The sequence below is a fragment of the Crocodylus porosus genome, unplaced genomic scaffold (genome assembly GCF_001723895.1).
Source record: "Crocodylus porosus isolate Cpor-Errol unplaced genomic scaffold, CroPor_comp1, whole genome shotgun sequence".
In the NCBI taxonomy this organism is placed as follows: Eukaryota; Metazoa; Chordata; order Crocodylia; family Crocodylidae; genus Crocodylus; species Crocodylus porosus.
Genome location: NW_017728918.1, coordinates 2,839,259 through 2,865,915, shown reverse-complemented (window position 1 = coordinate 2,865,915; position 26,657 = coordinate 2,839,259). Strand labels below are relative to the sequence as shown.

At 38.7% G+C, this 26,657-nt stretch overlaps 2 protein-coding genes across 9 annotated transcripts in view; one reads left to right on the top strand and one right to left on the bottom strand.

Annotated features, from left to right (window-relative positions):
- Nucleotides 1–26,657, bottom strand: part of SUPT3H (SPT3 homolog, SAGA and STAGA complex component) — a 429,703-nt gene that overhangs the window by 348,129 nt on the left and 54,917 nt on the right. The gene's annotated exons all lie outside the window — the stretch shown is intronic.
- RUNX2 (runt related transcription factor 2) overlaps nt 18,718–26,657 on the top strand; it is a 292,780-nt gene continuing 284,840 nt past the window's right edge. For 3 of the 5 annotated variants that reach the window (XM_019537134.1, XM_019537132.1, XM_019537135.1), the window contains exons 1-2: nt 18,718–18,796; nt 19,006–19,127. In XM_019537134.1, the coding sequence (XP_019392679.1) occupies nt 19,070–19,127 (58 nt within the window). In that variant the 5' untranslated portion in view covers nt 18,718–18,796; nt 19,006–19,069. The other 2 variants (XM_019537133.1, XM_019537131.1) reach the window with 2 other exon arrangements.

Sequence of the window (26,657 nt, the reverse complement as noted above, 5' to 3'; positions counted from 1 at the left end):
ACTTCCTGCCCTTTGGGCAGGGGGCTGGACTCGATGATCTCCCGAGGTCCCTTCCAGCCCTAATATCTATGAAATCTATGAAATTTGACTGGGCATGGCTTAAGCAACAGAGGTGCAATGCTTATTTTGACGAACGTCAGCAGAATGACATTTGTTTACTTAGTGGGATGTAGGGCTTTAACTGGTTAATCATTTGTCTAATCATTTGACCATTTGTTTCGTCGTGGAATGGAGGAAGTCAAACCAGACAGGGAAGGAAACCAGTGGTATTATCAAGAAGGAAAATGCAAAAGTAGGCTTTTGAGATAATTAACCGCAAATGACCAAAGGTAGTAGGGGTGATGACCTCACACAGGCACAGTGACAATTATCATGGTAGTGGGCTAATGCATAGCCAATTCCATGGAAATGAAGGTAGGCGCAGAGCCATGGGCATAACAGGAGGTGGTTGGGGGAGGAAACTGGACATGTTTTAATGCTAATGAGCATAGACTGGAAGGTATAAACGTATGAATGCAATGATGTTCTGGGCCACTCCCCAGTTTGGTGGGGACCCGCCCGAAGTTGCCTCCATATCAATAAAGTTGTTGAACGCAGAGTGTGCTGGTGTTTACCCCACGAGTGGTCATGCCCATGATTCCATGGGCAATTGATTCGTCATCTCCCCAGTCGTTGGGCCTCACGTGTAGTCTAGGTTTAAGATCTTGGCATAATCAGCAGGATCGACACACATTTGGAGAGACTGATCATCTCGTTCTACCAGGCTAAGGTCAAGGAGGAATTCCTAGATTCTCTTGAGCTTTCCTCAGGTATCGTTCCCCAATCCATCTCCCTTTTCCCAGTAGCATGGCAATGAGTACAGAGGCTTTTCCTCTGTTGGTTTGGGGTCAGGGTGACCTCCATGAGTTTGTGGAGTCTTGGGTGAATGGGAATGGGGGTCCATTGCAGGGGCCCCAGAAGTGTCTGTCTAACCCATCTTGGGTGTTGGCCCGAGTGTGGGCTGAGAGTATTTTAAAGGAGAAACAGTGGAAGCCGGCCTTCTGTAACGCTGCTGTCCTCCATGCGTTATCCTGGGGTGTTCAATCTCTATGGCAAGAGTGTCAGGATAGGGAAACTCTTTGTCAGGAGAAAGATGATCTTATTTGTCAACTTAAAAATATAATTGCTCAGCAGCAACAAGTCTCCCATGCATCGGTGCTTGCTGTTGAGATAAAAGAAAGGGATTCGGAGGACTTACATAATGCCAGGAGGGTCTCAAATCTCTTATTGATAAGCTGTATCAAGAGTGAGACCTTGGGGAAGGCAACCATTTCTCGGGGTGTCACCCTTTTGAGCAGCAAAGGGCTGCCGGCGGTAACTCCCTCCGCACCCCTTCCTTATCCTGCTTTGATCCCTAAAACCCCACCTTCCCATCCTCCCAGTGAACCTCCTGACTATTCAACAGAAGTGCTCCCTGTTGAATGAGTCATAACCTTTGTTCCCCCTCCCCCTGGAGAGGAAGCACTGGTGGTCCCCGAGAGACTCACTGCTGACCAGAGATTACTCCGTAGGACTGGTGTAGAGATGCCTGAGGGAACCACCCAAAGGCAGAGGGTTAGAGTCATTTCACCTGCCCCTCAGGAGAAAGAGGCACTAAAAACCCAATTGGGTCTCATGCCTTTGGAGTGGAGCAACTGAACTCGCTGGTTGCCAGCAGCAGAGAAAGGTCTCAGTTTGTTATCCGAGAATGAACTTACCAATATTTTGCTAGTATTGACTAAAGGTGTTAGCCCCACTATGTTGGGAGATGGCAAGTGGCAGGTTCGAATGTCAACAATTGCCTGCACCCTTTTTAGTATATATACCCTAGATAAGGGCATTGGGCAGATGTGGCCACTTCCAGGGGAACATCTCCGCACTGTCATTGAGAGGGTACAAGTGTGGGGTTGAGTCTTGGTAGATCCTTTGCCAGCACAATGGCCTCTACCACCCGGTGCTGGAGCCAGCCAGGCAACTCACCTTTCTGAAGCTTGGCTGCAGCTGGTCCTTCCTAAATTACTCCTGATGTTAGAAATGCAGTCAGGAGCATTGCAGGCGGACAATCTGCATTGCTATCTTGAAAAGGCAGAGGCTTGGTGGCGATTGCAGCAGACAGGCCAAAGCAGGCAGGGTCAGGGAGCAGCTGAATCTAGACAACAACTGAAACGTCTAGAGCAGATGGTGGAAAGCTTGGCTACCAGACTTGCAGGTTCTCTTGCAAAGGGGTCTTCTGATCACTCCCAGCGCTGAAATGATGCACAGGGAGGGGGTCAACTCAAGAAGGGTTCTCAGCCGTGCCTCCCTGGTGACTGAGATTGTCCCCAAGGGGTATGCACACCTCTGAATTTTGCACGCCAGGAAACCTGTTTCAAGTCTGGCACTCCCTGACCTGCCCCTCAGGTGCTTACCCTCACTTCTGAACTTGCACTCCCGTCCCCGTCCATTTTAGACTGAGGCTGCACCTCTGACGGTCTCAGCCAGTTTCCTATTTCAATTTAATCAGGATGGGAGACCACGGATCCAGGGCTGGGTAGAAGAAGGGGTGCCTGAAGCTATTCTATTAGATACCGAATCCATGCTAAATTTTAGTAAGATTATTTCACCCAACATAAGTCTAATCAGTCTGAAAAAAAGGACAATTTTGTTTTGCAGGATGAAGTGGGCAGTGATGACATTGGGCTTAAATATCTTCTGGATCATCAGCTGGAACCCTCCACCAATTGAAGGGTATGTTAGATTTGCATTTTTTCAAAATCCTTTTTTGCAGGTGATGACACCAATCGAGACCCCTTTTATCCCAATGGCCCTGAACTCACTATTGGGCAGCGTAAATTGCCAACTGGGCCACTGCGGCCAAGCAGGCGCAAGTTAATGACTGTTCAGGCTAATTCCCCCTCTTATAAGTGTTTTTTTGGGGGCTTATGGATGTCACCTCATGGATTCTAATGCTAAATTCCTGGATTCCACCAGGCACTATGTAACAACAGATCAAACTGAAAATCGGCCCTGGTGGAAAAGGCAAACTATCCCTTGGTGGCAGGGAGGCACTTGTAATGGAAATGGTGGATGGGGATATTATTGGAGAATCATTCCCTACACACAGGATACCCCTTATGGGTGCTCCAGAGTTTTGCCATTGGCGCCTGAGGATTCCCCTGAACCAAACCCCACAGTTAGTAAAGCTATACCTCCCAAATTAACAACAGTGCCATTTCTGGAAAAGTGAACTACTGAGAGGCCTATTGTCCCCCACTCCTCAAAACAAATTTTTGAAAGGCTGGTGTGCGACACACCTCTATCAGCAAAGAGGTATAGTAAGATGGGAGCGACAAATCACTTGGCATGCTAATGACACTGATATGAAGTCACAATGGAGCTCTCCGATCTTGAAATGGAACATTAGTTGGTTGGCTAATGAAAAATGGGTTATGGTGACTCCGGATTTCTGTTACGTGGTTAAAAAACCTTCTAACATTCAAAGCTGCCACACAGTATTGCATAGCACCAACCACAGAGAAACACAGTGTGGATCCCATTGGGTTTGCGACAATGCCATCACCCTCATCGGCAATATCGGATGTTCAGTATGCACCCCATTGTCCTCTATCCCTCACCCTGATGGGCACCTAAATTGGGAAGGCCACTTGCCTTGGTGGAATAGTAGCATGGAAAGGCCAGTATTGCTCAACGCCTCTATTCTTCACATGAGAATCACAATTGCTCCAGATGGTTCATAAAGCATTATTTCTGGAACTGTAGTACAGGATCTCAAACTCAAATAAGCCTTCTTAAATGGGCCATACCAGACTTATTTCCAGCCTCGTCAGCTAAGAAAAAGAGAGGTGTCGCTGACACTATTTGGGATGGAGCAAACTCAGTGAAGGGAGTCTGGAATTCCTATAAGGGAGCTGATAATGCTGCTTGTTTAGACAGATTGGAACATGGCATTGCCTATATAAATCAAGCCGGGAGGCTAGAGAGCCGGGTATTGATGAATGCTATTCAATGGACCTCCCATGCAGCGGCAAGTGTAACCCATGTCTTAAGAAGTCTGCTGCAGGCTGCCTATATGGGATTCAAGGATCTGACCTGGGATAAGGCGTGTGACAGCACACAACAGGTTTTGAGTGCTCAGCTAATTGGTGCTGTTAAAGACATTAAAAGAGGACTTTGGCTGAAAGATTTGGACAACAGTAGCGTTGCCATCACCTTGAAGGTCCGTGTGGCAGTTCCAACACTATTGGACATTGAATTGGGAAGGATGTCAAAGGGATCTTTGTTATTTCACAGCCACTGAACCAGCAGGCAGACTTTGGACTAAGGGCCGGCTTTTAATGCCGGGAGTGGGAGGTAGTTGTCAATGGGACTGGGTAGTGCATTGAGAGGTATGGGATGTAGCCACACCTGAAGGATCCAGATTTGCCGTTTGTAATCCTTTAGTTTAGATTCATGACATCTGGGTTGGTATGGGAACCCTTTGGTGGGAATGGCCTAAACAACCACCACAGCTCAGCTGTGTTAAACCATTAGGCGATGGCGACAATTACAGTGGGGAACCAGGTATGTTGGGAAGGATTTGCCAATTTATTATGGCCTAACCACACCCTATGGCTGAATGACACAGAGGGATGCATTTGGCTGCTAGATGAAAGAGGGGCATCAATTATAATTTAAACTGTACAGGGATCCACTCCAATTAATTGGCTTTGAGCTGTGAACTTAGAATTTCAAGCAAATCTGAACCCTCCTGTGATTGGCTAGCCACTGTTTGGGACCATCAATTTGCAGGATGGAACAAATTAGAACAGCAGTTAAAGAAAGTTGAAAAGGGGTGGAGATGGGGGGTGCAGTGCTGCTGCAGCTGAGGCCTTGGGAAAATATAAACTGGCCATGGATGTAGTGGAGAGTTGTAGAGTAGGAGATGTTATCTGCCTAATTAACGAGAGTTCACCTTAGGTGCATGCTACTGCCTGGACCGTGATTAGCGTTTTTGCATTTTTTTTGTTTTATCGTTTTTATAACTTGCTTTTGCATATGTTGTATTCACAAAAGAAGCAAGCTGATTCAGCTGCAGCTCAACACTAAAGGAAGAACAGGGGATATTCCCATGGTTAATCCATCAGCACATTTTTTAGCTTGAGACTCAGTGGTGATCACCCAAACTCAGCGCTCCTTCACTCGTCAATCACCATAAGGCAAAAGGGTAAGTCCTTTGTCCAAATTACACAAAAGCACCACACACCTGTTTGCAGAGGACACTAAGATGTGGGTGGAAGTAGGCATGCTAGAAAGGAGGAATAGGTTGCAATCGGACCTAGACAGGTTACAGAGATGGGTGGATGAGAACAGGATGGGTTTCAATATGGACAAGTGCAAGATGCTGCACCTGGGGAGGAAGAACCAGCAGCATACCTACAGGCTGGGAAACTCCCTTCTCATCAGCACAGAGGAAGAAAAGGATACTGAAGTCATCATTGATTCCAAGATGAACAAGGGCCAACAATATGAGGATGCGGTCAGGAAGGCCAACTGCACCTTGTCATGCATCCACAGATGCATCATGAGCAGGTCCATGAGGTGATCCTCCCCCTCTATGCGACATTAGTCAGGCCACAGTTGAAATAGTGCATTAAGTTTGGAACGCCACATTTTAGCAGAGATGTGGACAGCATCAAGAGGGTCCAGAGGAGGGCCATTCGCATGATCAGGGGGCAACAGGGTAGGCCCTATGAGAAGAGGCTATGGGACCTGAACCTGTTCACAGCCTCCACAAGAGAAGGCTGAGAGGGGATCTGGTGGCTGCCTATAAAGTGGCCACGGGAGACCAGCAGGCAATGGGAGAGTCCCTGTTCCCCTGAGTACTACCAGGAGTAACAAGGAACAATGGCCATAAGTTGACTGAGAGCAGACTCAGACTAGACATCAGGAAGCACTACTTCACAGTCAGGGCAGATAGATAGGAGCTGGAACCAACTTCCAAGGGAAGTGGTGCTTGCTCCTACCCTGGAGGTCTTCCAAAGGAGGTTAGACAGACACCTAGCTGGGGTTGTTTGCCCCAGCATCTTTTCCTGCCCATGGACTTGATGATCTGCTTGGGTCCCTTCCGACCCTACCAACTATGAAACTATAATGGGAGGAAGAGAGAAGCATTATTCCCATTTTACAGATGGAAAACTGAAGCACAGGGTAGAGTTCATAACTTCCCCAAGGTCAAAGAGAAAATCTGTGGTTGAGCTGGGAACTAAACTTTCAAGCCCAAATTTGAAGTCTTCATTTAGTTAACCATTCTGCTTTCTTGCATGCATTTTACTCCAATAAAATACCCTGGCGTCATTCAGTTGCTGTGAAGGATAAATGGAAAGGCAAAAAAAGGTCAGGCCAAGTGTCTACCCCTAAGCCAAAAGCAGCCATTGTTCACAGCCTGAATTAAAACTTTTGAGTTCCCAATTCTATATCTTGAGTACAGACAACAGAAACACAATTTTATTTCTTAAATACTTCACTATATGGCAATAAGCATATTACTGTTTCCTACTGTCAACCAAACACTGTTTCAATCAATAAATCGCCCTACTCAAATTCCTTTCCCCCCCACCAATAGTCACTGCAATTCAGGGCCATGTGATTTACTGCATTAGGTAATGTCCTAAACATCAGAGAAACAAGGTAGGAATCATGTTCTTAATAAATACTAAACATTTTCAGAAGTGTTGAAAATGGACCATGTTTTTTTGCACCTTCCCAATAAAAAGCTGTGGGATAGTTCCTGCTCTACTAGGGACTGCGACTTGAGGAAAAACTTTAACCCAGGGTCCCACCCTTTCAAAGGACTGAACTCTGAATTGCTCTCTTACCCTAGGTCCTACATATTTCCCTTCTTAGCTACCCCATAAGCCAGCTTCAAGAGAGGGAATGAACATGCTCTGGGCAATGCCTAGTCCATAGCCTAGTGGTTAGAGTACTTTTCTGGGAAGCAGAAACCTAGAAGCTCTGTATGCAGCTCCCTGGGCAAGTCCTCTAACAACTAGACTATTGCTCTACCCTCCTGTTCCTCCTCTGACAAACACCAGCGGGGGGTTTCTTTTTCTGCAACTATGTTTACAGGACCGATGAAGAATTAAGCACATGCCTGGGTGATTCTGCTCCATCCCAGAAGCTATGCAGCCACCGTACAGCCTTGGGAGCATGCTCAGCAGGGGAAGGAACACACAGCTGCACATAATTAATACTGCGTAACAGCCAAAAACTGCACTTACGTGGCTACTTAATTGCCATTTTAACATGTAAAGGTAAAACAGAATTTAGGCCTTAGCCTTCCTGAAGCCACTAATTCAAATCTCTGACTACTTGCCTCAGCACTTCCAGCTCCAGATATTTCATTCTGTGTATTTTTTCAGGGATCAGATTAAGTTCCACCCCATACAGGACAAAAGAATTATCTCATACCAGTTCAGACCAGCAAAAATATATTTAGTCAAGCTGGCCCATCCTTCAAAGGTTACAAAAAATCCTCACAAAGTAGAAGATTATGTAATAACCTCACAAGTTCTTTTCTTCTCTTATCAAATACAAGCCTCATTTTTAAAAAGTATCCCAAACTGAACTCTCTCACTACCTAATGCTTCTTTTAAAGCTAGCAAGCTGTATGCCTTAAGTCATGATAGGGCCAGACCTAACACTAAACCCTTACATAAAAGGGGCAGGGGAGCCTTATAACAGACAAGTCATCAGGTTATCTGATAGTAACCCATTTCATTTCAGTTTATCATTACAATGATGCTAAATTTCTTCAACTACCAGTACCAAAGTAAACCAACAAAAAAGTTGCATCCGTACGGCAAATTTCACACAATAAACCAATTACATTTAAAACAGACGTCAACTGTTTTGCTCGCCCATGTGCCCTCGTAAACTAAAATTTTCAGCAGTGGGCACGGTCACTACTTCTGTGTTCCTCCTGCATTTTGATTCACATAAGTACTGAGTGCTCCTATTTACAAATGACCTGTTTTTAGAACATATGGACAGGACCTGGTTTAAATCATGGGCCCAGTTCGCTAATATCTTCGCCAGACCATGGGTGGGGGGGGGTCATTTTTGTGCCCAAGTTGTGGTAACCGCCCCCCCAACATTCCCCGACTAAGGGGACAAGGTTAGGGCCAGATTTAATTGCAGCAGCAGAGACTTTGCTCCCAAGGCCCAACAACTGCTGGAAAGCCCACATCATGCCGGCTGGAAGAGGAAGGACCAGCGGTAGGGGAGGGGCTGTTTGCTCCTCCAAGCAGGAAAACTGGGGCATGGGGGGTTGGGGTGCCTGGGACCTGCCCTGCAGATGGCCCTGGCACTGGGTAGGGAAGGGGCTGTTTGCTTCACCATGTATGTATTCTCTCCCCCCGCCCCCCAACCTCCAGCACCCATTTTCCTGCCACAGGAGCAAATAGCCCCTCCCCTAGCAGGTGCTAAGGCACTTTTTCTTCCCAGAGGAAAAAAAACAGCCCCTCCCTTACCCATCCCCAAGCTCTCTCCTCCCTTCTGGGACCCCTTCCCCACACCCTTGGGCTACTAGACTTTTGCCGCTGGCTGGGGAATGCTTGATGAAACTTTTGCCGCCGGTTGGGAAATGCTTGTTGCACCCAAATACGAAAATACAGCTGCCTGCTGGGGAACTCCCAGGCAAGCAGCCATATCTTGGCATTTCGTTGCAAACTGCGTTTTCATAAAAATCACTTACATTTGTGATTTTCATGGAAAGTGAGCAACTGCCATTTAAACCAGGGCCTTCATATGGAGTGCTATATCATGCTAAGAGCTCTGGAGATATCTGGTCCCTTGTATTTCAAATCGGGCATCCAAAATTAGTAGGTATTTTTTACCTTAATTTCTCTGTCTCAGCTCAGTTACCTGTACAATGTAGAAAAAAAGTCTCCTAGCAGCATGATGAAAAAAATAAGTAAATTTACAACTATGCCATACTGATATTATTGAAGTAAGTGCTATAAAAGAAGTCCATGAGGAAACTGATGCTTCTGCCTTCATAAGAGGTTTTGTATAGTGTCTAGTAAACAAGACAGTGGGTCACATACTGAACAATGAGGAGAAAGCAAAAGTTTGAACAAGTGTCCCATAAGGGAACACTATTGCGTGCACTGAATGAGTCAGCATCCCATGGGGGGAAAAACCAGAATGGGATCGCACAGTCCTAATTGCATCATGACACACATGCAGAGTGGGGCAGAATTAAAACTGAACAAGCTGCCTTAATTCTGGCACTTCCTAATTTATAAGTGCTTGATTTTACAACTGTAATGATAATGTTTTAATGTATAGGTGTGTTTGTATAAATTAAAAAACCTAGTGGAAATATTTCATGTCTTTCCCAATTTTACAAATTTTCTTTCTTAATTAATATATGTGTATTTTGGAGAAAGTCAGTCAAAGCTTTTCAACTCGCTGCTAGCTTGGGTGGAACACCTGTAGCTTGCCTAACCTAGAAATAACTTTTATTGCACTTGGGAGGAAAGAAGCACGTTTCATGAAGCATATCATGAATTTTTTTCTGGAAAAGGTACATTGTAAACATAGTTAACGAACACAACAGTTTCATGTATGTGAATGTTTAAAACTGCTTCTTTTCAATCTGATCTGATTTTTGAAGGAATAATAGTTTAAAATTACCGCAGCTCCCATGGCAGACAAGACCAACCTTCTTCTACAGACATCAGAAAACACAGGAATTCAACTAAATACAAAAACCAACTGGATTTGTTCTCCAATTAAAAGAAGAAAAATAAATCACACTAACTCTTAATGGTAAATCAACAGTTGCTCTATTATAGTTCTGTCCAAAAGACAACAAATTTTGTTTTTTCAACTCTTTTATCCTTATGTTTAGCTTGTAAAGATGCCACTTGCTACTGCAAATATTCCATTTCTCAAACGACTGGTATCATTTTTCCTAAAACTAAAATATAACCAGACGGTCGCAGAGTTGTTTCAAACCCACACAGCAAAAAGCAGACCTCACAATGGAAGAAAATCAGATTCAGTACATTTAAGAAATGAAAACTTGCAGAAGTCAATAAAAATTACAAATTTAACGTAAAAATAAGGATGAAAGTGGCAAAATGCAGTCTGTTTTCTGCCAGAAGATTAGATCCTGCTACTGTATTACGTGCTATTTTTTCACTGATACCAAAGATAATGCTCCAAGCTCATTTTTATGGTCTTCCTAGAAACAAAAGACTTATTTCCTAACTGTGACAACATGAAATGTAAAAGATAGCAATTGGTGTGTTGCTCATTTGTTTTGTTTTACCTTTTGTTTTCTGTTGCTTTTTGTTTTGCTTGTAAAAGTAAGAATAATTCTGATCCCAAAACAATAAAAGATACTCTGTACAAAAGAGGTAAACTATTCCATCCAAAGATCAATCTAGGTGAATCATCAAAATGATCTTTAGCTGTAATATGCATTCAATAAGCAAAACAAAGTTCTGTTTAATTGGACCCCTAACTGATGCCATTTGGTGTCATTTAAAGGCAAAATTGATAAATGTGAACTGAACTTATAACTGGAAGTGATAAATGTGAACTTCATGTTCTTTTCATCCACAGAGCAGGTACGGTCCAGGCTGCAGCACTCCAGGTCCATCACAAAATGTGCATCAAGCGTGACCTAAAGGAATCCTAGAACTGTTAACTAGAACAGCGGGGAGGAGTTGTGGGGGAAAAAGAGAAGTTTTCAGACCAGTTCAATCGTTGCCCACTCTGCTGAGGGTGCCAACCAGCACACATTTTAATACACTGCTATATGCAGGCACCGCATGTAATCTTCATCTTCATTTTAGAAACTTACAGATGGTCTTCCTTTCTCATGGTTTGGTCACTAGTAAGGGCTTTTCTTCACTCTTCTTAGATTGATGGCTGTGATTTGACCTGACTGGATTTGACAAAATTATCTCAAAGTAATTCTTAAAGTCACTGGATTGGTGTGTTTATGACCTGAGTATCAAAGCGTGATTTTATTCCTCCCCTCAAGTCCCTAAAAAACTATTGATACAAGAGCTGGATACAACCTATTCCTTGCTGCTTTACGCGACTGCCGCAAGGCTAAAATGACAGCATATTACAAAAATAGATGCATTAATGGGTTTTCAGGCACACAACCAGGGTGGAACAATCTCATTTTTGTGCCTAATAGGTGGAACAGGATCTGCCTCTGTGTCAGATTACTGATGCATCTTTTGGGTGCTAATATGGCTTAACAAGCAAAAATACTAAAAGGAAGTCAGAGCTTCTGATGAAGCAGGGTGAAATCTAATTGGCACTTTGAGTGGTGGCTGACATGAACAAACAGAGCATTTCTTGCTAGTTGTGTGCATGTGTGCACACATTTTAAACACTTTGTAGATTTGATACTTGGATTCATGGGAACTTTTCCAATTTCAGCAGGACAGGATAGGGTAATGGTTGGCAACCTTTTCAGGCTGTGGGCTGGAGCGACCCAATTAAGGCAGCAGGGCCACTACTGCCAAAGCACCCCTCCTCCCCCCCCAAGATCTAATGGCTCCACAAGCCTCATCTGACCTGCAAGACTTCCACTAGTACCTGTGGCTCTTTCCCACCTACATTAATTACAGCCATAGGGAACGCTTCCCTTCTTTATTGCTGATGATTGCAAAGAGCTCTGGTGAAACTTCCCCAACCTAGAACTGCTGAATTTAGCTTACCTATAGGTGACCCCACCTACCAGTTAGCACGAGAGAGCTAAAACTTCACATGTTCTTATATCATTTATGTTTCAGAATAGCTCCATCTTCTGCATAGACAGTTAACATACACAAGACAGACCATAAGAATTAAGTGAAAGCTTTGCCTCTGATATCCGGTTTAAAGCCTGCCTGCTGTGTTTGATCCAGAACGCATTTCCCATGCAAGCTTTTTTCTATTTTAATGCAACTCATGTATTCTAATTTGGACCTCACCACAAAAACATGCTAGTGCCCTGAAAGTCCAAAAGTATCATCCCAAAAATATCTGTCATCTTACTTGTTTGTAAAGTTGCTTGGTGCAGTAGTGTGAAAAATATTAGCTGATAAAGAAGGAACAACAATGTTCCATTAATAAGCACACATTGGGAATGCAAGGTAGTCTAGGAACTACAGAACATGAAAAAAGTAAACAGCTATGAATCCTTTACTGTAAAGCATCCCTACATCTCAGTATTATGTTCAATAAAACACATCTGTTCTGAAAGTTACCAGATAAATCCTACAGGGTGCAACTCTTCCAGACTGTCAGTCAAATATTTCATATGCATTATCCATCCAATTGTCTAGATAGATGCTTGAAATATATAAAATACTCTATATGCTAAAAATACTTATAAAATATTGTCTAGTAGTTACTGCATAAATCAAGGACAGATTCTAATTTAACTGTTTAATAACTTGGCCATCTAAAAAAAATTACCCTTTACAAATTATTAAACAAATCCCATGTCTTAAATCTACATCATTTCATATTTATACAAGCACAGAAGCAACTGAAACTGGTGTAATTTTAAAACCAGAAGCAAGTGTTATTGCTGAACTATGCCCCTGAAAATTGTGACTTCATATGAAAATACTGACACCAATTCTCAGCAGTATGAATGCTCTGCTATAATATTTTTAAAAGCCTGTCTCCTAATCTTGATTGAGGTTTGAATGGACCAAGCTTGTATTTTTCCAGTGTAAATGTTATGCAGAAACTTCACAAATACAGATTTAAATCTGCAATTGCCATTACTAAAATAAATGAAAAAAAAATCTATAAGCAGCAATGAAACTGGCATGCAAATAAAAGAACTGTCAAGACATATATTGCCTAAAAATAAGCTTACAATAACTATTTTAAAGGCTGTGTGTGGTCCTACCCATATATTTTGGCAAGATGCACTTTCTCCAACCACAGCTAGATTCATCCAAAAGCAGTGGCACTGGAGAGTCTCTGTCTCACCTGTCAAAGTTGAAGAACGTTGTTCAGCAGACCACCATGAGTCCATGGATAGGATCCATAGCACTGCAGCAGCTGTTCTTGATAAGCGTTCTCTAACTATAGAGGAAAATACTTCAAAAAAATTCTTCCATAATAGGATCTCCCTTAATATGCATGCATTTAAAAACAATGAGAATCAAAGAACATGTCATTTCTAAAGTAAAACTCTCATGACGTTTAGGATGAGCTAGTATGGATGTCTTCACAGGGATCACTAAACCAATTCACAAATATATAAATGGCTCAAAAATATCTAATTTAACTCTCATAAATTATTTGTAATATGCAAAGATGGCTACAATAAGAGATAATTTTATGCAAGTGATAGCAATGAAGCTAAAGTTTGTCATGCTCTTCTTAGTTCTATTCTTCAGTACAACCTGACCCCCTTTTCTCCATCAAACTACACAAAGTACTGAGCTTCGTATCTTCTTTGGAAAGGAGAGAGAGTAAGTTACTTGAGTAGGGTATAGGTATGTAAATTAAAGGTACAGATAACACCAAGACCAAATCAAAAGGAAAAGTAAGTAGACAAGGTTACAGCACACGATTATAGCATAAATACCCCAAAAGCTAAGAGCGTAAGCTACAAAAACTTAACGTAAAGAAGCAACTTCAACTGCTATTAAAAGAGAACGGCCATTAATTTCCAACAAGAGGTGAATATTTTCTAAAAATAGTTCACTGTTTCAGCAACTAGAATCTCCTGTAGTTTAATTACTCGTAGTACCATATCCTATAAGCAAAAAGGCTCAAGAGAGATTACTTTCACTTTTCCCTAGATATATTTAGTGTACTAACTAGCATAGTTAGGATATTATTTTTCTTTGGTTTTGTCAGTAGCATGTTTGAAATAAATTTTATTAAGTGGTAGTGTATGTAACATTGCATTGTGGGTAGCAGTTTCCTGCTTTAACCTAGCCACATCCTCAGCTGTTATATGAGACAAGTTTCCCATATTTTCTGCAAGTTGACTTTTTTTTCTTTTTCTTTTTTTTTTTTTTTTTTTAAAGAAAACAGACAGGAGAAAATAGCAATAAGATTATAATGATTTTAAACCTATATACTGACTGTAAGACTACAGCCAAGTAAAGTTATTGTCTCACTTGCTGTAGAGATGAAGAATAAATGCATGAAGAATGGGGGGTAAAAAAGCATTGCTATCCAGGATAAATGTACAAAAGCAATAGCTATTGAGAGATATTTGACTTTTTAGATGAAGAATCTTATTTCAGGCCCAAACACAGGCAGAATACTTTAATCACTAAAGTTGAATTGGTGAACATTTTTTCTGAGTAATGAGAAATGAGAAAGTTAATAACCCAAGGCAACATAAAACAATTATGTTACTTACTACTAAATAAATGTATCACTGATTAACAAAGGCTTACTGTCATCTTAATCTGTCATAGTGGTTTTCTGTTCAGATTTAAACTGATCTTTAACAGTATGAGGTCAATGAAAAGGAGGCAGACAACCAAATATTTGCTTAACCTGGGAAGAAAAAGGTTCTTTCTCCCCCCCCGCAACAATCTGTGATTTCTAAATCAATGAAGCAGCTTCATATCTTTCTTGTTAAATTAGTGCACTCAAGTCAAGGGAGAATAAGATGCACAGAGGAGAATCAAAGTGGATACATTTGTCATTTATTTGAATATCCCTCATTTATCCTGCAGATGCCAAAAAATAGCTCTGACAAGAGTCAGTATTTTTTAAAAGTGGCATTAGGAAAAAAAACATAACTTGTAAGAGTATTTTAACTGGATGTTATTTTATTAATAGGTACTTTCACAGTCCATTAAAGAGAAGGAAACATCTTTTATATTAACATTCAGACTGTATTAAGCAACTATAAAGATGCTGGAATGAAAAATCCCAGTCTACACAGCCCATCCACAAAATATGAAAATACTATAAATTATACATATTAGGACAGAATAAGTCTATATCAATTTAGTAAGAACTACCAAAAAGTAAATTCCAATGCCACTAGGAAAACTCCAATGAGGGTGAGAATGGCTTCTGATTGCGAGATGCTGAAACCAAGCAAATGGGTTGGTTCAGATACAGAAAAACGTAGCACCAATAGATATGGATCTAAGGAATAAAATCTATCGAATTGAAGCATCTGAAGTAGCAATAAAGGATATGCTGTATTATCTGTGTCAGTTTCTGTGGAAAACTATTAAAATATCATCTACTCGTTGAATAAATTACACTTAGTTACAAGACCATCATCCTACCAGAGCAAGTAGAATTTTTAAACCCCTCTAACCATAGCATCAAAACAAATTCAAGTACAAATAAACTTTCCCCAGTGTATCGTACTGTTTATATGCTGTATAAAAGTATGAGTGACAAAAAGCAAAATGTTTGGAAATAAGATAAAGCAAATCTTAAAAGGTTTTCAAAACAAATTTCCAAAAAGATAAAGGATACGATGGCATTAGGTTTGTATTACAATTGATTTTAATTTCAAAATGAGATTTAATTTGTCATCAAAGAACTAGTCCATAATTTACAAAGCAAATTCTTTAACTTGATACTCCTTTTGTAAGTGTAATTGTATCAGTGACTTAAAGTATCCCCTGTGGATTTTTTTAAGTTAACTTTGATTTATTTTTTTTTTAGTTCTGCCATTTAAACAAAAGACTGTCAAATATGAGACTGCAATCAAGAAACTTGTTTACACAACAACTTTTCAAAATTCAGATTTCTTCTTCATCTCAATAAAAGTGCAAGCTATTTTTGAAGAAAGGGATTGCCAGGTATTGAGCTGAAACACAATTTTGCTTGAAACCTCCTCCCCTCCCCACACACACTATACCCACTAAAAAGGAAACATTTCCAATGCCAAGAAATATTTAAATTCCAAATTAATAGAGAAAACATGTTTAGAACTACACTCCAACCAGATACTGGAACAAGTTTTTATATTGTTTGGTAAACTTCACCATGCTAAATAGAAAATTGATTTTAGTGATCTAAATGTTAAAATCAGAGTTGAAAAAGCTGCACGGTGCCACTCAGAAAATTATACCTTACAGATAAGGTATTAAAAACGAACACTGGTAAATAACCTTACAAATATATAGGTGAAAGAATGAAAAAAAAACAAACAAACCCCAGCTACTTTGAAGAATTAAAGACGTTATTTCAATTTACAGAAGTTAAAAAAAACCAACAGCTCTGTGGCAAGTTTCTTTTCAGACACTGAAGAACTGACTAGTAATGAACTTCTTTGGTTTTAAAATTATAAAGGATGGTTTTAAATGAATGAAAAAAAAAGGCTGCCGACAACATTTTAGTTATGTATTACATAAGAAAATTAATTTTCATTACCACAACATGCAAACTGATGAACAGTTTGAATGCGTTACTGAATTTGCAGAAGTCTGCACTTTGTACAAATTCTGTGAACTGAAATTCAACAAATTATAGGGAAATGCCCTCTAAATGCTTTTATTACATTAAAAAGTTAATTAAACTTCTAACCTAAACAAATCTACTTTGTTTTTATGATAGAATTGCCAGTAAAATTCATCCTTTTTACCCCCTTACCTTTTTTGCTTCCAGTGATGCTCACACCATAATATGATGACATTTAGGGGTACAAGAAATGCATCTTCAAAAGGGACAAGTTAAGTAATGGTTTTTACTTTTTTACATGACAGTTCACTGTATAACTCCTAATTTTAAGAAGAATTCTGGAAATGTGGCAACTTCTAAAGAACTGAAAATGTTCCAAAATACAAGCACAGTACACATTGTAATAGGCATTATGACAGAGACGCTGATAAACAAAATGATTTTATGTTTTTCTTATGCATATCAGCCCTCCAAAAAAAGAAAAAATTTACAAGTTGTGATTTTAATTGAAAATTCCCCTTTCCCGTTTCCTCACCTCCATCCACCAAAAGAAGAAAAAAGAAACAAAAGGCAAACCTGGTATCCACCCACTTTTCCATTTATTAGTTTCACACCACTTCTGGTCATTTTCTTATTCGGGGAGTAGGAGTGGGAAGAATGGGGAAGCAGGAGGGAGGTTAGTTGCCAGGGATATATACATCAAAAGTGGTACAAATACAGGCTGAAAATCTTAGCTAGTTTCTTTTTTTGCCATGCTTCTGTCCTTTCCCCACATATACCAAAAATCCTACACTCTGATGAAACTGTAAAATACAAGTGCCCAAGGTATACAATCATGCTAACAAGAAAATGAGTTCTACATATAAATGTCCAAAGGGGCAAAAATAAGACAGTTTCCTAAAGATGTTTCCAATTTTGTTCTGAATCTGAGTGAGCAAATCAAGACTACTAATACACACTGTCTGTACATATTATTCCTTACTATGCACAGCATTTTGCAATTTATTTCAAAGCCTCTATTATAAACAAAAAAAAAAATACTGCTGCTGTTAACCCATTCTGTACTGGTATAGTAAAAAGTTTGTACTATACAAAGTCAAAGTTAAATATGTGATAATATTGTGAATGCACACACAAACATGATAAGTGTTCAAACCTAACACATGCATCAAATTTACGCTTCATCTTTAAAATAATGTTGACACCACTAACTGCTGAATAAAGTTATTTACAGTGTCCCAAAGTCTAAGACTATCCTGTTCCTCTGAAACATTAAAATTATAAGAAGCAATTATAACATAAGTGCAATCAAAATCCCACAATCCATACAATTCATTATGTTAAGCGTCTATATTAAATCCCTACAACAGTTTTTATTCTACAAGCACAATGTATAATGCAGTACCCAAATAATTTACAGCATCCAAATGACAGACTCTATATAAAATACAAAAGGTATATAATTACATTTAAATGTCATTATATAATAACTGCCAGCTAGTCTTGAACACATGTAAGCAAGACGGACATGATTTAAAATTTGTAAAGGAATCCCCAGACTAACACTTCTATGACAGCCAATTACAGTACAAAACAGCCCCAACAAGCAGTCTGCTACTAGACCTTACGAAAGGTAAAATTTCTTACAATGAGTTACAGATTCACAAGTATAGGAAGACAAGAAGAAAAAGTAAAACAGAAGGAATCCAGCCACCCAGCAAATATGAAGCAGACCCAAGATCGTGATACAATCCAAAGATGTAAATTATTGTAAATCATCACTGTTGTTCAGAATTTCATACAGCCACTTGCGCCAATTTTGCTCACTTTGCCACAGACACAATAATGAGCTAGAGACAGGAGGGGTGGGGGGGGAGAAAAGAAAAAAAAAAAAAAGGAGGGGGGAAACCTGAAGTGAGAGTACAAATAAAGTTCTGCTGTCCATATGCTTTAACTGTACAGGAGTTTGGGCTCTTTCACATTTTGTACTCCCTCCAAATCCTCATGAGTCACAAAAATTAAAAAGCTATATCCTTCTGGATGCCAGGAAGGGCCTTACCACGGGCCTTTTGTCAAAATAAAAAAAAAAAATAGAAAGAAAGAAAAAGCCACAGTGGTAGGCAGTCCCACTTTACTTTGAGTACTCTGATGTCACAAACCACATGATTCTGTCTCTCCAGTAACAGTGCTTGCAAAAAAAGGAGTTTTAAAGCTTTTGCTTTTTTGGATTGTGTGAATGCTTCATTCGCCTCACAAACAACCACAGAACCACAAGTGCGGTGCAAACTTTCTCCAGGAGGACAGCAAGAAGCCTCTGGTTTTTAAATGGTTAATCTCCGCAGGTCACTACCAGCCACTGAGACCAACAGAGTCAGTAAGTGCTGTCTAACCACAGTCTATGCAGTAATAGTAGGTCCTTCAAATATTTGTTCATTCTCTTTTTTTTTTTGTTTTGTTTCCTTGCTTTTCACATGTTACCAGCGCTTCACAATTTTTTGACAGAAAAACACAAATATAGGAGTCTATGCACTCCAAGCACTCTGTAAAACTAAAGGAAGGTTTGGCTATGGTTTGTGTTTGCAGTTTAAGGCTCCAAGCAGCACTTACATCAGAAGGTACAAGTTCTGTGTGAAAAGAGAGGGGGACTATGGCATCAAACAGTCTGTTCAGCTCAGTGACACCATGTCAGCAAAACTTCTTTTGGGGTAAGTACCACGATCTGTTTTTAAATTTTCTGAGTAAGCACTGGGCATTGTCATAACAGAAAACCAAACTTGTTGAATGATATATTATGGTTTGAAGATGGGAGATTTAGTCAGGTGAAAAAAAAAATGTTACTGTAAGTAATACGTGCGTATTAAGAACGACACTGTTAACTGAAAAGCTAGGCAACATGAAATCGCCAGCTTATACCTTGGCGTTTGACAGCAGGTGTGCTCATCTGTCACCTATCTGACTCCATGTGCACTGCGACATGTACTTGGAGACGTACGATGCTGCTCTGAACTAGGTAAAAAGCTAAAGTATTAAATTAATAGAAATCAACCATATCTTACAATACCAGGTGAAGAAACTGGAATAAAATGTGACATTTCTATACAGTTATAACATGACTGGGTAATCAAATTACTGAAACAGAAGTAAGTTACGTGATTTAACTGCCAGTTCTCTGTATCTGAAAAAAAGTTGGTAAAATATCAGATTCACCCAAAGAACTCTGTTTGCCTTGGTAAAATATAGCATCTGAAATCCTTTCCTGCACATGACTGCCCTAGCAATTGTCCTAGATGTCTCAAATTAAACTCCATCTAGTAACATGCTAAAAGGAATCTGTTAGACCAACAATCTGTTAATGTTTCCACTTTTCCACAGCAAGGCATGGTTTACAATGCATCAATGCTCAGATAGTTTTTCTAGCCATACTTAAGTCAAGACTAAGCAAAGAGCAGTTTCTGCATTAAAAAAAAAAAAACCACTCAAAAAACCTGAAGTTTAAAAAAGTGGATGAAATTAGCATTTTTAAAGCTACTTTATATAATGGTACGTTGCCAAATACTGGATTAAATATTAAGATCTGTAAACACAGATGTCTTAAAACACCTTCATAAAATCATGTAATTATGAATTAGCATTCCATGTATGCATGTACCATGTAGATTGACATGCATGACCCTACTGAGAGTACACACACTGTACTTCTAACATCACTTCGCTCCAAACCTTTTATTCTTCTCAGATCCGCTGTTGGATTCAATAAAGATCAATGTCTTTTGAGATAGAGAACCCCTATATAAAACTGAATGAGACTAACTTTTGAGTGATTTGTATAAAATCTTAAATGCTTTCAAGCATTCGTTTAAAAGGGCAATAGCAAAATGCTGACCCCTGATCACATTTGATCAGTGGTCAGACACATATGAAAAGATTTCTCATTGAATCATTTAAGACAGATGAGGAAAACAAACTGAAAGAACAGTAAAACATTTTGAAAACTTACAAAATTTTCTTAATGCTGTCCATCATGATGAAGCTATAATGGGGCTGTAGTTAAACCTATTTCCTTCATTCCTCCCTTTTTTCCTAGTCAAAAAAGATGCTACATATGCTTTCAGTATAGATTAAGCTTGTATTGCAACTAGCTGATGGTTGGAGTTCCTTTTACCCCTCCTACTTCACGCATTGCAACTGGCTCCTATCTAAGCACATGAACATAGTTTAAGTCTATGAGCACAACTAGACATAAAGAAAAAGTTTTAAAGGAACAGAGAACTGTTGCGTTTAAAATACTCATGGGCACTGGAAATGCTACATCTCGGTACTGTCTACAATTGCTCTAATAGTTACACCTCACAGAAAAACTGGAGTGAAATGTGGATACAAAAAATAGTCTTTAAATTGTAGGCAGCATTTCTACTAAAACTGCTGGCTTAATGAAGCACAGCAGAAGTGTAGCCAGACCACATTATCCCAGTGTTTACAACAGGAAATACAGTTTACATGTATAGGGACTTTCTTTTGCTTTTACTTCCAAAAGAGATTAGAAGAAAGTAAGCTGGCTAAAATTATCATAACATGCAGTGCTGACTGCTGAATTAGTCTACTTTTGGTCATTCTTTAACCTACTGCAAAGTGCTATAACTGGGACAATGAGTTCTTCCGAATTATGCGTAAATAGAGTTGGGCATGTAAATATATCCTTAGAGACAAACTACAATGAATGTCTAAAACAAAATCTCTCTTACATCAACATGTCATCAGTGTACCTGAAAGTTGTGAAAATACTTATTTTCATGTTTATGCTTTAAAGAAAAAAAAAGAGCCAAATCACTCATCTATTTATTATTTCCAAACTACTAAGGCACTGATGCCGTTGCCTTTGAGAATGCACAACTAGATTATCATTTTAAGTATTGTCAGGTTTGGCATTCAATCTCTTCCTATTCTGTTCCATGATTTATTGCAACTGGATCTGTAGCATGAATCACATCTCTGATTTACGTACCTGCTAATCTGTTTCAACCTGTGGTATTTCTGCAAATTTCCATATCACCTGATGAGGGGAGGGGTCTTCTGTAACTTCAGGAGCATACAGTTACTCCTTTAAGTCTGAATTACCTAAACACTAGGTTCTGTACTCATTAGACTAATTCTGCCCAACAGGTATGCTCTGAACTGAATCCAAGCTGGAGTGTGTTCTATTTGCATATGCCTTCCTTTCAGTTTTTTAAAATTTAAGGCTACCAATTCCAATAGGCTAAGGCTGTCATGATTTTGCCTTTTGTTTAAAGTGAATCAATACTAAACTGCTCAGAATAAATAGTACATAACTAATAAAAAGTGTGTTTATTAGCAATCTTCTTGGTGACATGGATTAAACAAGACCTTTTAGCTCACAGTAGTTCTGAAATATGCACTAATATCATTTATAAATAACCGGATCCTAATTCAGTACCGAGATGTGTTCTCTGCATCCGCACTGCGCAACTCCATGGAAGTCAGAGTATAAACTCAGACAAGGTTTTGGTTAATATTTTAGTCTTAGCCATCATAAAGAACTGTTGTAACTGACTAGAATAGATGGATATAGCAAGTAAAAATGAAACTAGTCAAGCTGATCACAAAAAAGTCCTACTAAAATCACAATGCTCAATACAGAAATGGCTCATATTCATTTTAATAAGAACACATCTTGTTAATGACAGTATGTAAGCACATGAAATCCATAAAGGAACCATACTCCACATTTAAATGGTTTGTAAGGAACAGAATACATTTATTCATTCAATTACCCCCTTTGAGCTAACCACTGATACTCGGGATTATTTGAATCAGCCATACTGATATAAAATTCACTAAGATAGAAATGTTCCAGTTTGTTAGAAGAACACTGAAATATCTGATGGTTAAATAAACTGGGGAGAGAAAAAAAACTAACTCATTAGAGGCACTAAGATTTTATCAAGCATACAGGATTAATCTTTATTGAATAGAACCATTCACAAATCAAAACTTACTCAACTTCAATACTTTCATGCAGTGCTAATCAATTACAACCTTTTCTAGTAATTCAAAATCCATGTGCTTTTAATTTTATACATTGGTGGTCCAAAATATTATATTCAGGCTGAGCTAAGTCATTCTGTATTGCAACTTTGCTTTTTTCAATAAATATTCATCTAGAGGCTTTCTTAGAGAGAACTGCTCATATGAAGACTGTGGTAATATTTTTATACTGTACCTCCTTGTTGAAGCAAAAGGTTAGGGGTTACCTAAATACCTCAACTGTATATACAAAAAAAGGAAAAGGTAAGTATTCACATGAAAAATCCAAAGGGACTATATTATTTATTTTTGCATTTCCTATGATTAATGATGCACCAGTGCATACTTGAAAACTGAAGTCAAAATAGGGTAACACCTCAAATTCCTTTACAAACCGTACAAATATCAAACTTCCATGCTGTATTAACTATTCTACCAGAAATATTTAAAGACTCTTACCACCCCACATTAATAGCATAACAATAATACTGAAATTCCTGTCAAGTTGTGCCATTTCGTACTCATGGACTGATTGATATTAATCTGAAAATCTATTTAATAGTAGAAAAAGAACAGAATAGGGTATACACATACACACATATATCTGATTAGGTTAGATCAGATTTCAGAATGACCCGTATACATTTTACAGATAACAGTTTGTTCAAAAAAAGTGTAAACCAGCTATGGAGATAAAATAAATTTAACACTTTAGAGTTTAAAAGGAGATAAATCAATATGCAAATTATTTTATATGAAATGCAGCTAGTTACAACCTGCAATTAAAAGTACATCATAAATTTATTTAAAGGTGTACCAATATATTATGTAGCCCATCCCTAAATAGGCATCATCATCAGCAACCAAGGAAAATCATCTTCTAAAACATCAATTTAACATAATGGTTCCCTACTGAAAGCAAAAAGCACGGTATTCCCATATGGCATGAGTACATAACTCCAATGGATTTCAGCAGACGTTATACAAGTACGGGCAGGATTAGGCAGTGCTTGCTGAATCTGAGAGGTGCTGAAGACCCAGCAAGTCTCCCATCAGCTACCACAGAAGTTAACAGGAGCTGCGAGTACTCAGCTCCTCTCATACAAGTAGACCTTATGCATGCTTTACTCAATGTACCTAATAAAATTCAACATTGTATGTTCTGCCTGATGGAGTTGTTTCTGAAAACTCATTAAATACACTCCATTAATAAGAATTACAATAAACTGCCATGTTTAGTATGCCCCGGAGTATATAATATTTTAATTAAGGCAGTCTCAAAACAACCAACAAACTGCAATAAGGTACAACCTGAAGCCTTTCACGTTTGGCTTCAAGTATCACAAGAATCCATTTCACAAAGTCAGCTGAATACCTACACTGCAAACGTCTTCTATTGTAAGTTTGAAAACAAATACTTAATCGGGCCAAAAGAAATAAAAGCCAAGCAAACTTATTTCATGTTGATAAACACATTCAAAAAATAAAATTAGGAAATCTTACACTTTTTTCAAAGGGTTTTTCCTTGTAAATTTTGACAGCCCTAACAGCTCACCACAGTTTTTGCCCATCAACAGCAGACACCCACAAGGTGCACCAGACATCCACCCTCTCACCACAGAACCCCGACAAGGAACTACTGTTATAAACCGACTAGTTTTGCATTTTGTTGGTGTTATTTAACAATAGCCACAGTTGTTTTAGGAACACTCTCCTTCAGCCTACACCAAAGAAGTCTTATGGGGGACCCAGTTAGGAGACTCCTCTTTTGCTCTCAGGTGTTTTTGTTTTTACGTTAATAAAGCTTAAAACGAAGAGCAGGTTTCCTTTCATAAACATGCTCTCTTCTACAAATAAATATAAGCCTTACCACTTACTATGTTTAAAAATGCACCCTAAAGAGAATATTTTAAAGATGAGCACAGGGACAAAATAAACTCAAGTGGCCGTATCATAAAACAGTTTAACACTTCCAATAAAAAAAATCCATTATTCATGCATCTGTTTCCTGTCTATATATTTTATTCCGCTTGTTAGCATGCAGTATGCTGTTCTATCCTTCCTCATGTAGTTATAAGTTTCCAATTTCATGTATGAACTTGCCTCTGGGGGGGGGGGGCAGGCATTTTCTACTGACTCACTTTGACTGCTGAAGTCATTTTAGTCAATCCAATTAAATCATTCCAACTTATGCAATATTTAAGTGTTCTAATTTCCAAAAACGGTTTCTTTAATTTTAGCACAGCTAAAAAAAAAGTGTGAAGTGTAAACAAGTTGTCTTTTTTTTCCCCTTTCAATAGGCATGGCCCTTCAGAAATTAAGGGATTTCTATGGTGCATTTAAACTGTATTCCTGAAAAACTACTAAGAATATATTCTCATTTCTTTTAATAAAACAACCTTTATGATTACAGCAAAAGGTTAAAAACCATTATTTCCTCTGCTGTCTGGTTTTTAAGTGCCACATTCATTAAAGTAAGGCAGTCCTAGAACTGACAATAGTTTTACATTTTTAATATGCTAACATGTTATAGCTAAAAACCCTGTGGCAAAGAACTTTTGGCAGAAACTCAATTAAATGGGGGTTTTGTTACTCTATTCCTGATAGGCACAAAGACTTTTTTATTCACATTCTTTATTCTATTAGAATTGCCAGCATTTGACAATAAATTTCAGTTTAATATCATTTTCTTGAAGAGGAAAGTTAAAACTCAATGACTTTATATACATTTATTTTCCCCTGAATTTATCTGAACCATAAGTGTGCCAAACCATTGTTTACTTATCCTTTATGGTCAGATATCTTACATCTAAATCCACTTTGTGGTTTAGCAAAAGAGAAAGACAGAGTGGCTGCCAATTACAGAACTTTATTGTTCAGAAAAATAATAAAAAAACCGCTAGCCAAGATCACAATGAAAAACAGCTAACATTGACAAAGTGTGTTTGCATACTGATATGCTTACACATCTTGGTGCATGTGTACACCTAAGCATTATCTGAAACTTGGGCTTTTAAATATGACAAGCCAAATTTGTAGGCAGTATTACCACCAGTTACTATAGCCGACAAATAAAAAATTCTTTACCAAATGAGTCTAATAAAAATGTTCTCTACAGAGCAATTCAGCCAAAGATAGAGGCTTTTTATTAGAAACAGTAGGTATATATGGATGTATATTGGCATGCGTGAACACACCCACACGGTTATTTCTGGATCTATATCAGTAATACATTTAACCGATATATATATCTACATATATCAGTAATACATTTAAGTAAGAAAACACACCCTTAAGAGAAACAAAATGCTTTGATTTTTTCCTTGTGTCGTATTAGAACAGGATAATCTTTCACACATGCATGTGTACACAGTGGATACTTTTAATCCCTACTGATCTGTACTTCTAAATGCCCATATTTCTCTGAGCAAAACAGCTAATAATTTAAGTTATATGCCAATGCAGATCTTTATCAAATACAGCCTCTACTATAATTACATAGGGCAGAATGTCTATCACATTCCAATTTGTTAATGGTCTGAAAATCAAGATGTTGTATAGATAGACACAGATTATTCTGTTAACATAAAAGAACACATCTCAATATAAATTATTTTGGGCAGGGGATGCAAAGTCAATCAATCAATCACATATATAGGTAACTGAATATTTGGGAGTAACCCTGGGGACCTGTGGTGGGATTTATCTTTTGGGGGCTCTGGTCAAAGTGTAGGTTTCAAGTCCCTACTCTTTACTGAACAGCCACAATAAAACAGAACTGTACTGCAATAGGAGTCCCTGTCCAGCTCGGGGCCCTATGCAGTTGCACGGTCTGCACTGTAATGTAGGCCCTCTTAACTTTCTAATTGCTCCCAAAGCAAACAGAAATTGCATTTTTGGACCTTACAGCTGACTCAGGTAAACTCATCTGTGATTAAAATTAAAATAAAACTACTTATTTTTAATCAAAGTAGTGTTAACTGTCAAATGCAACAGCTATACAGCAAAGTGCAGTGTATTTTTTTCTGAAACTAACAAATACTTATACTGTATTTACTTTCTACAAATTCTGAATGTAAAATTCCTCAGCCAAGAAAAAAATACATCCTTAAAAGTAGTCATATTAATATTATACTGCATGAATGACTTAATGTAAATATGTCTTAATGCAAAATGAAGATTGAATTGAGGCA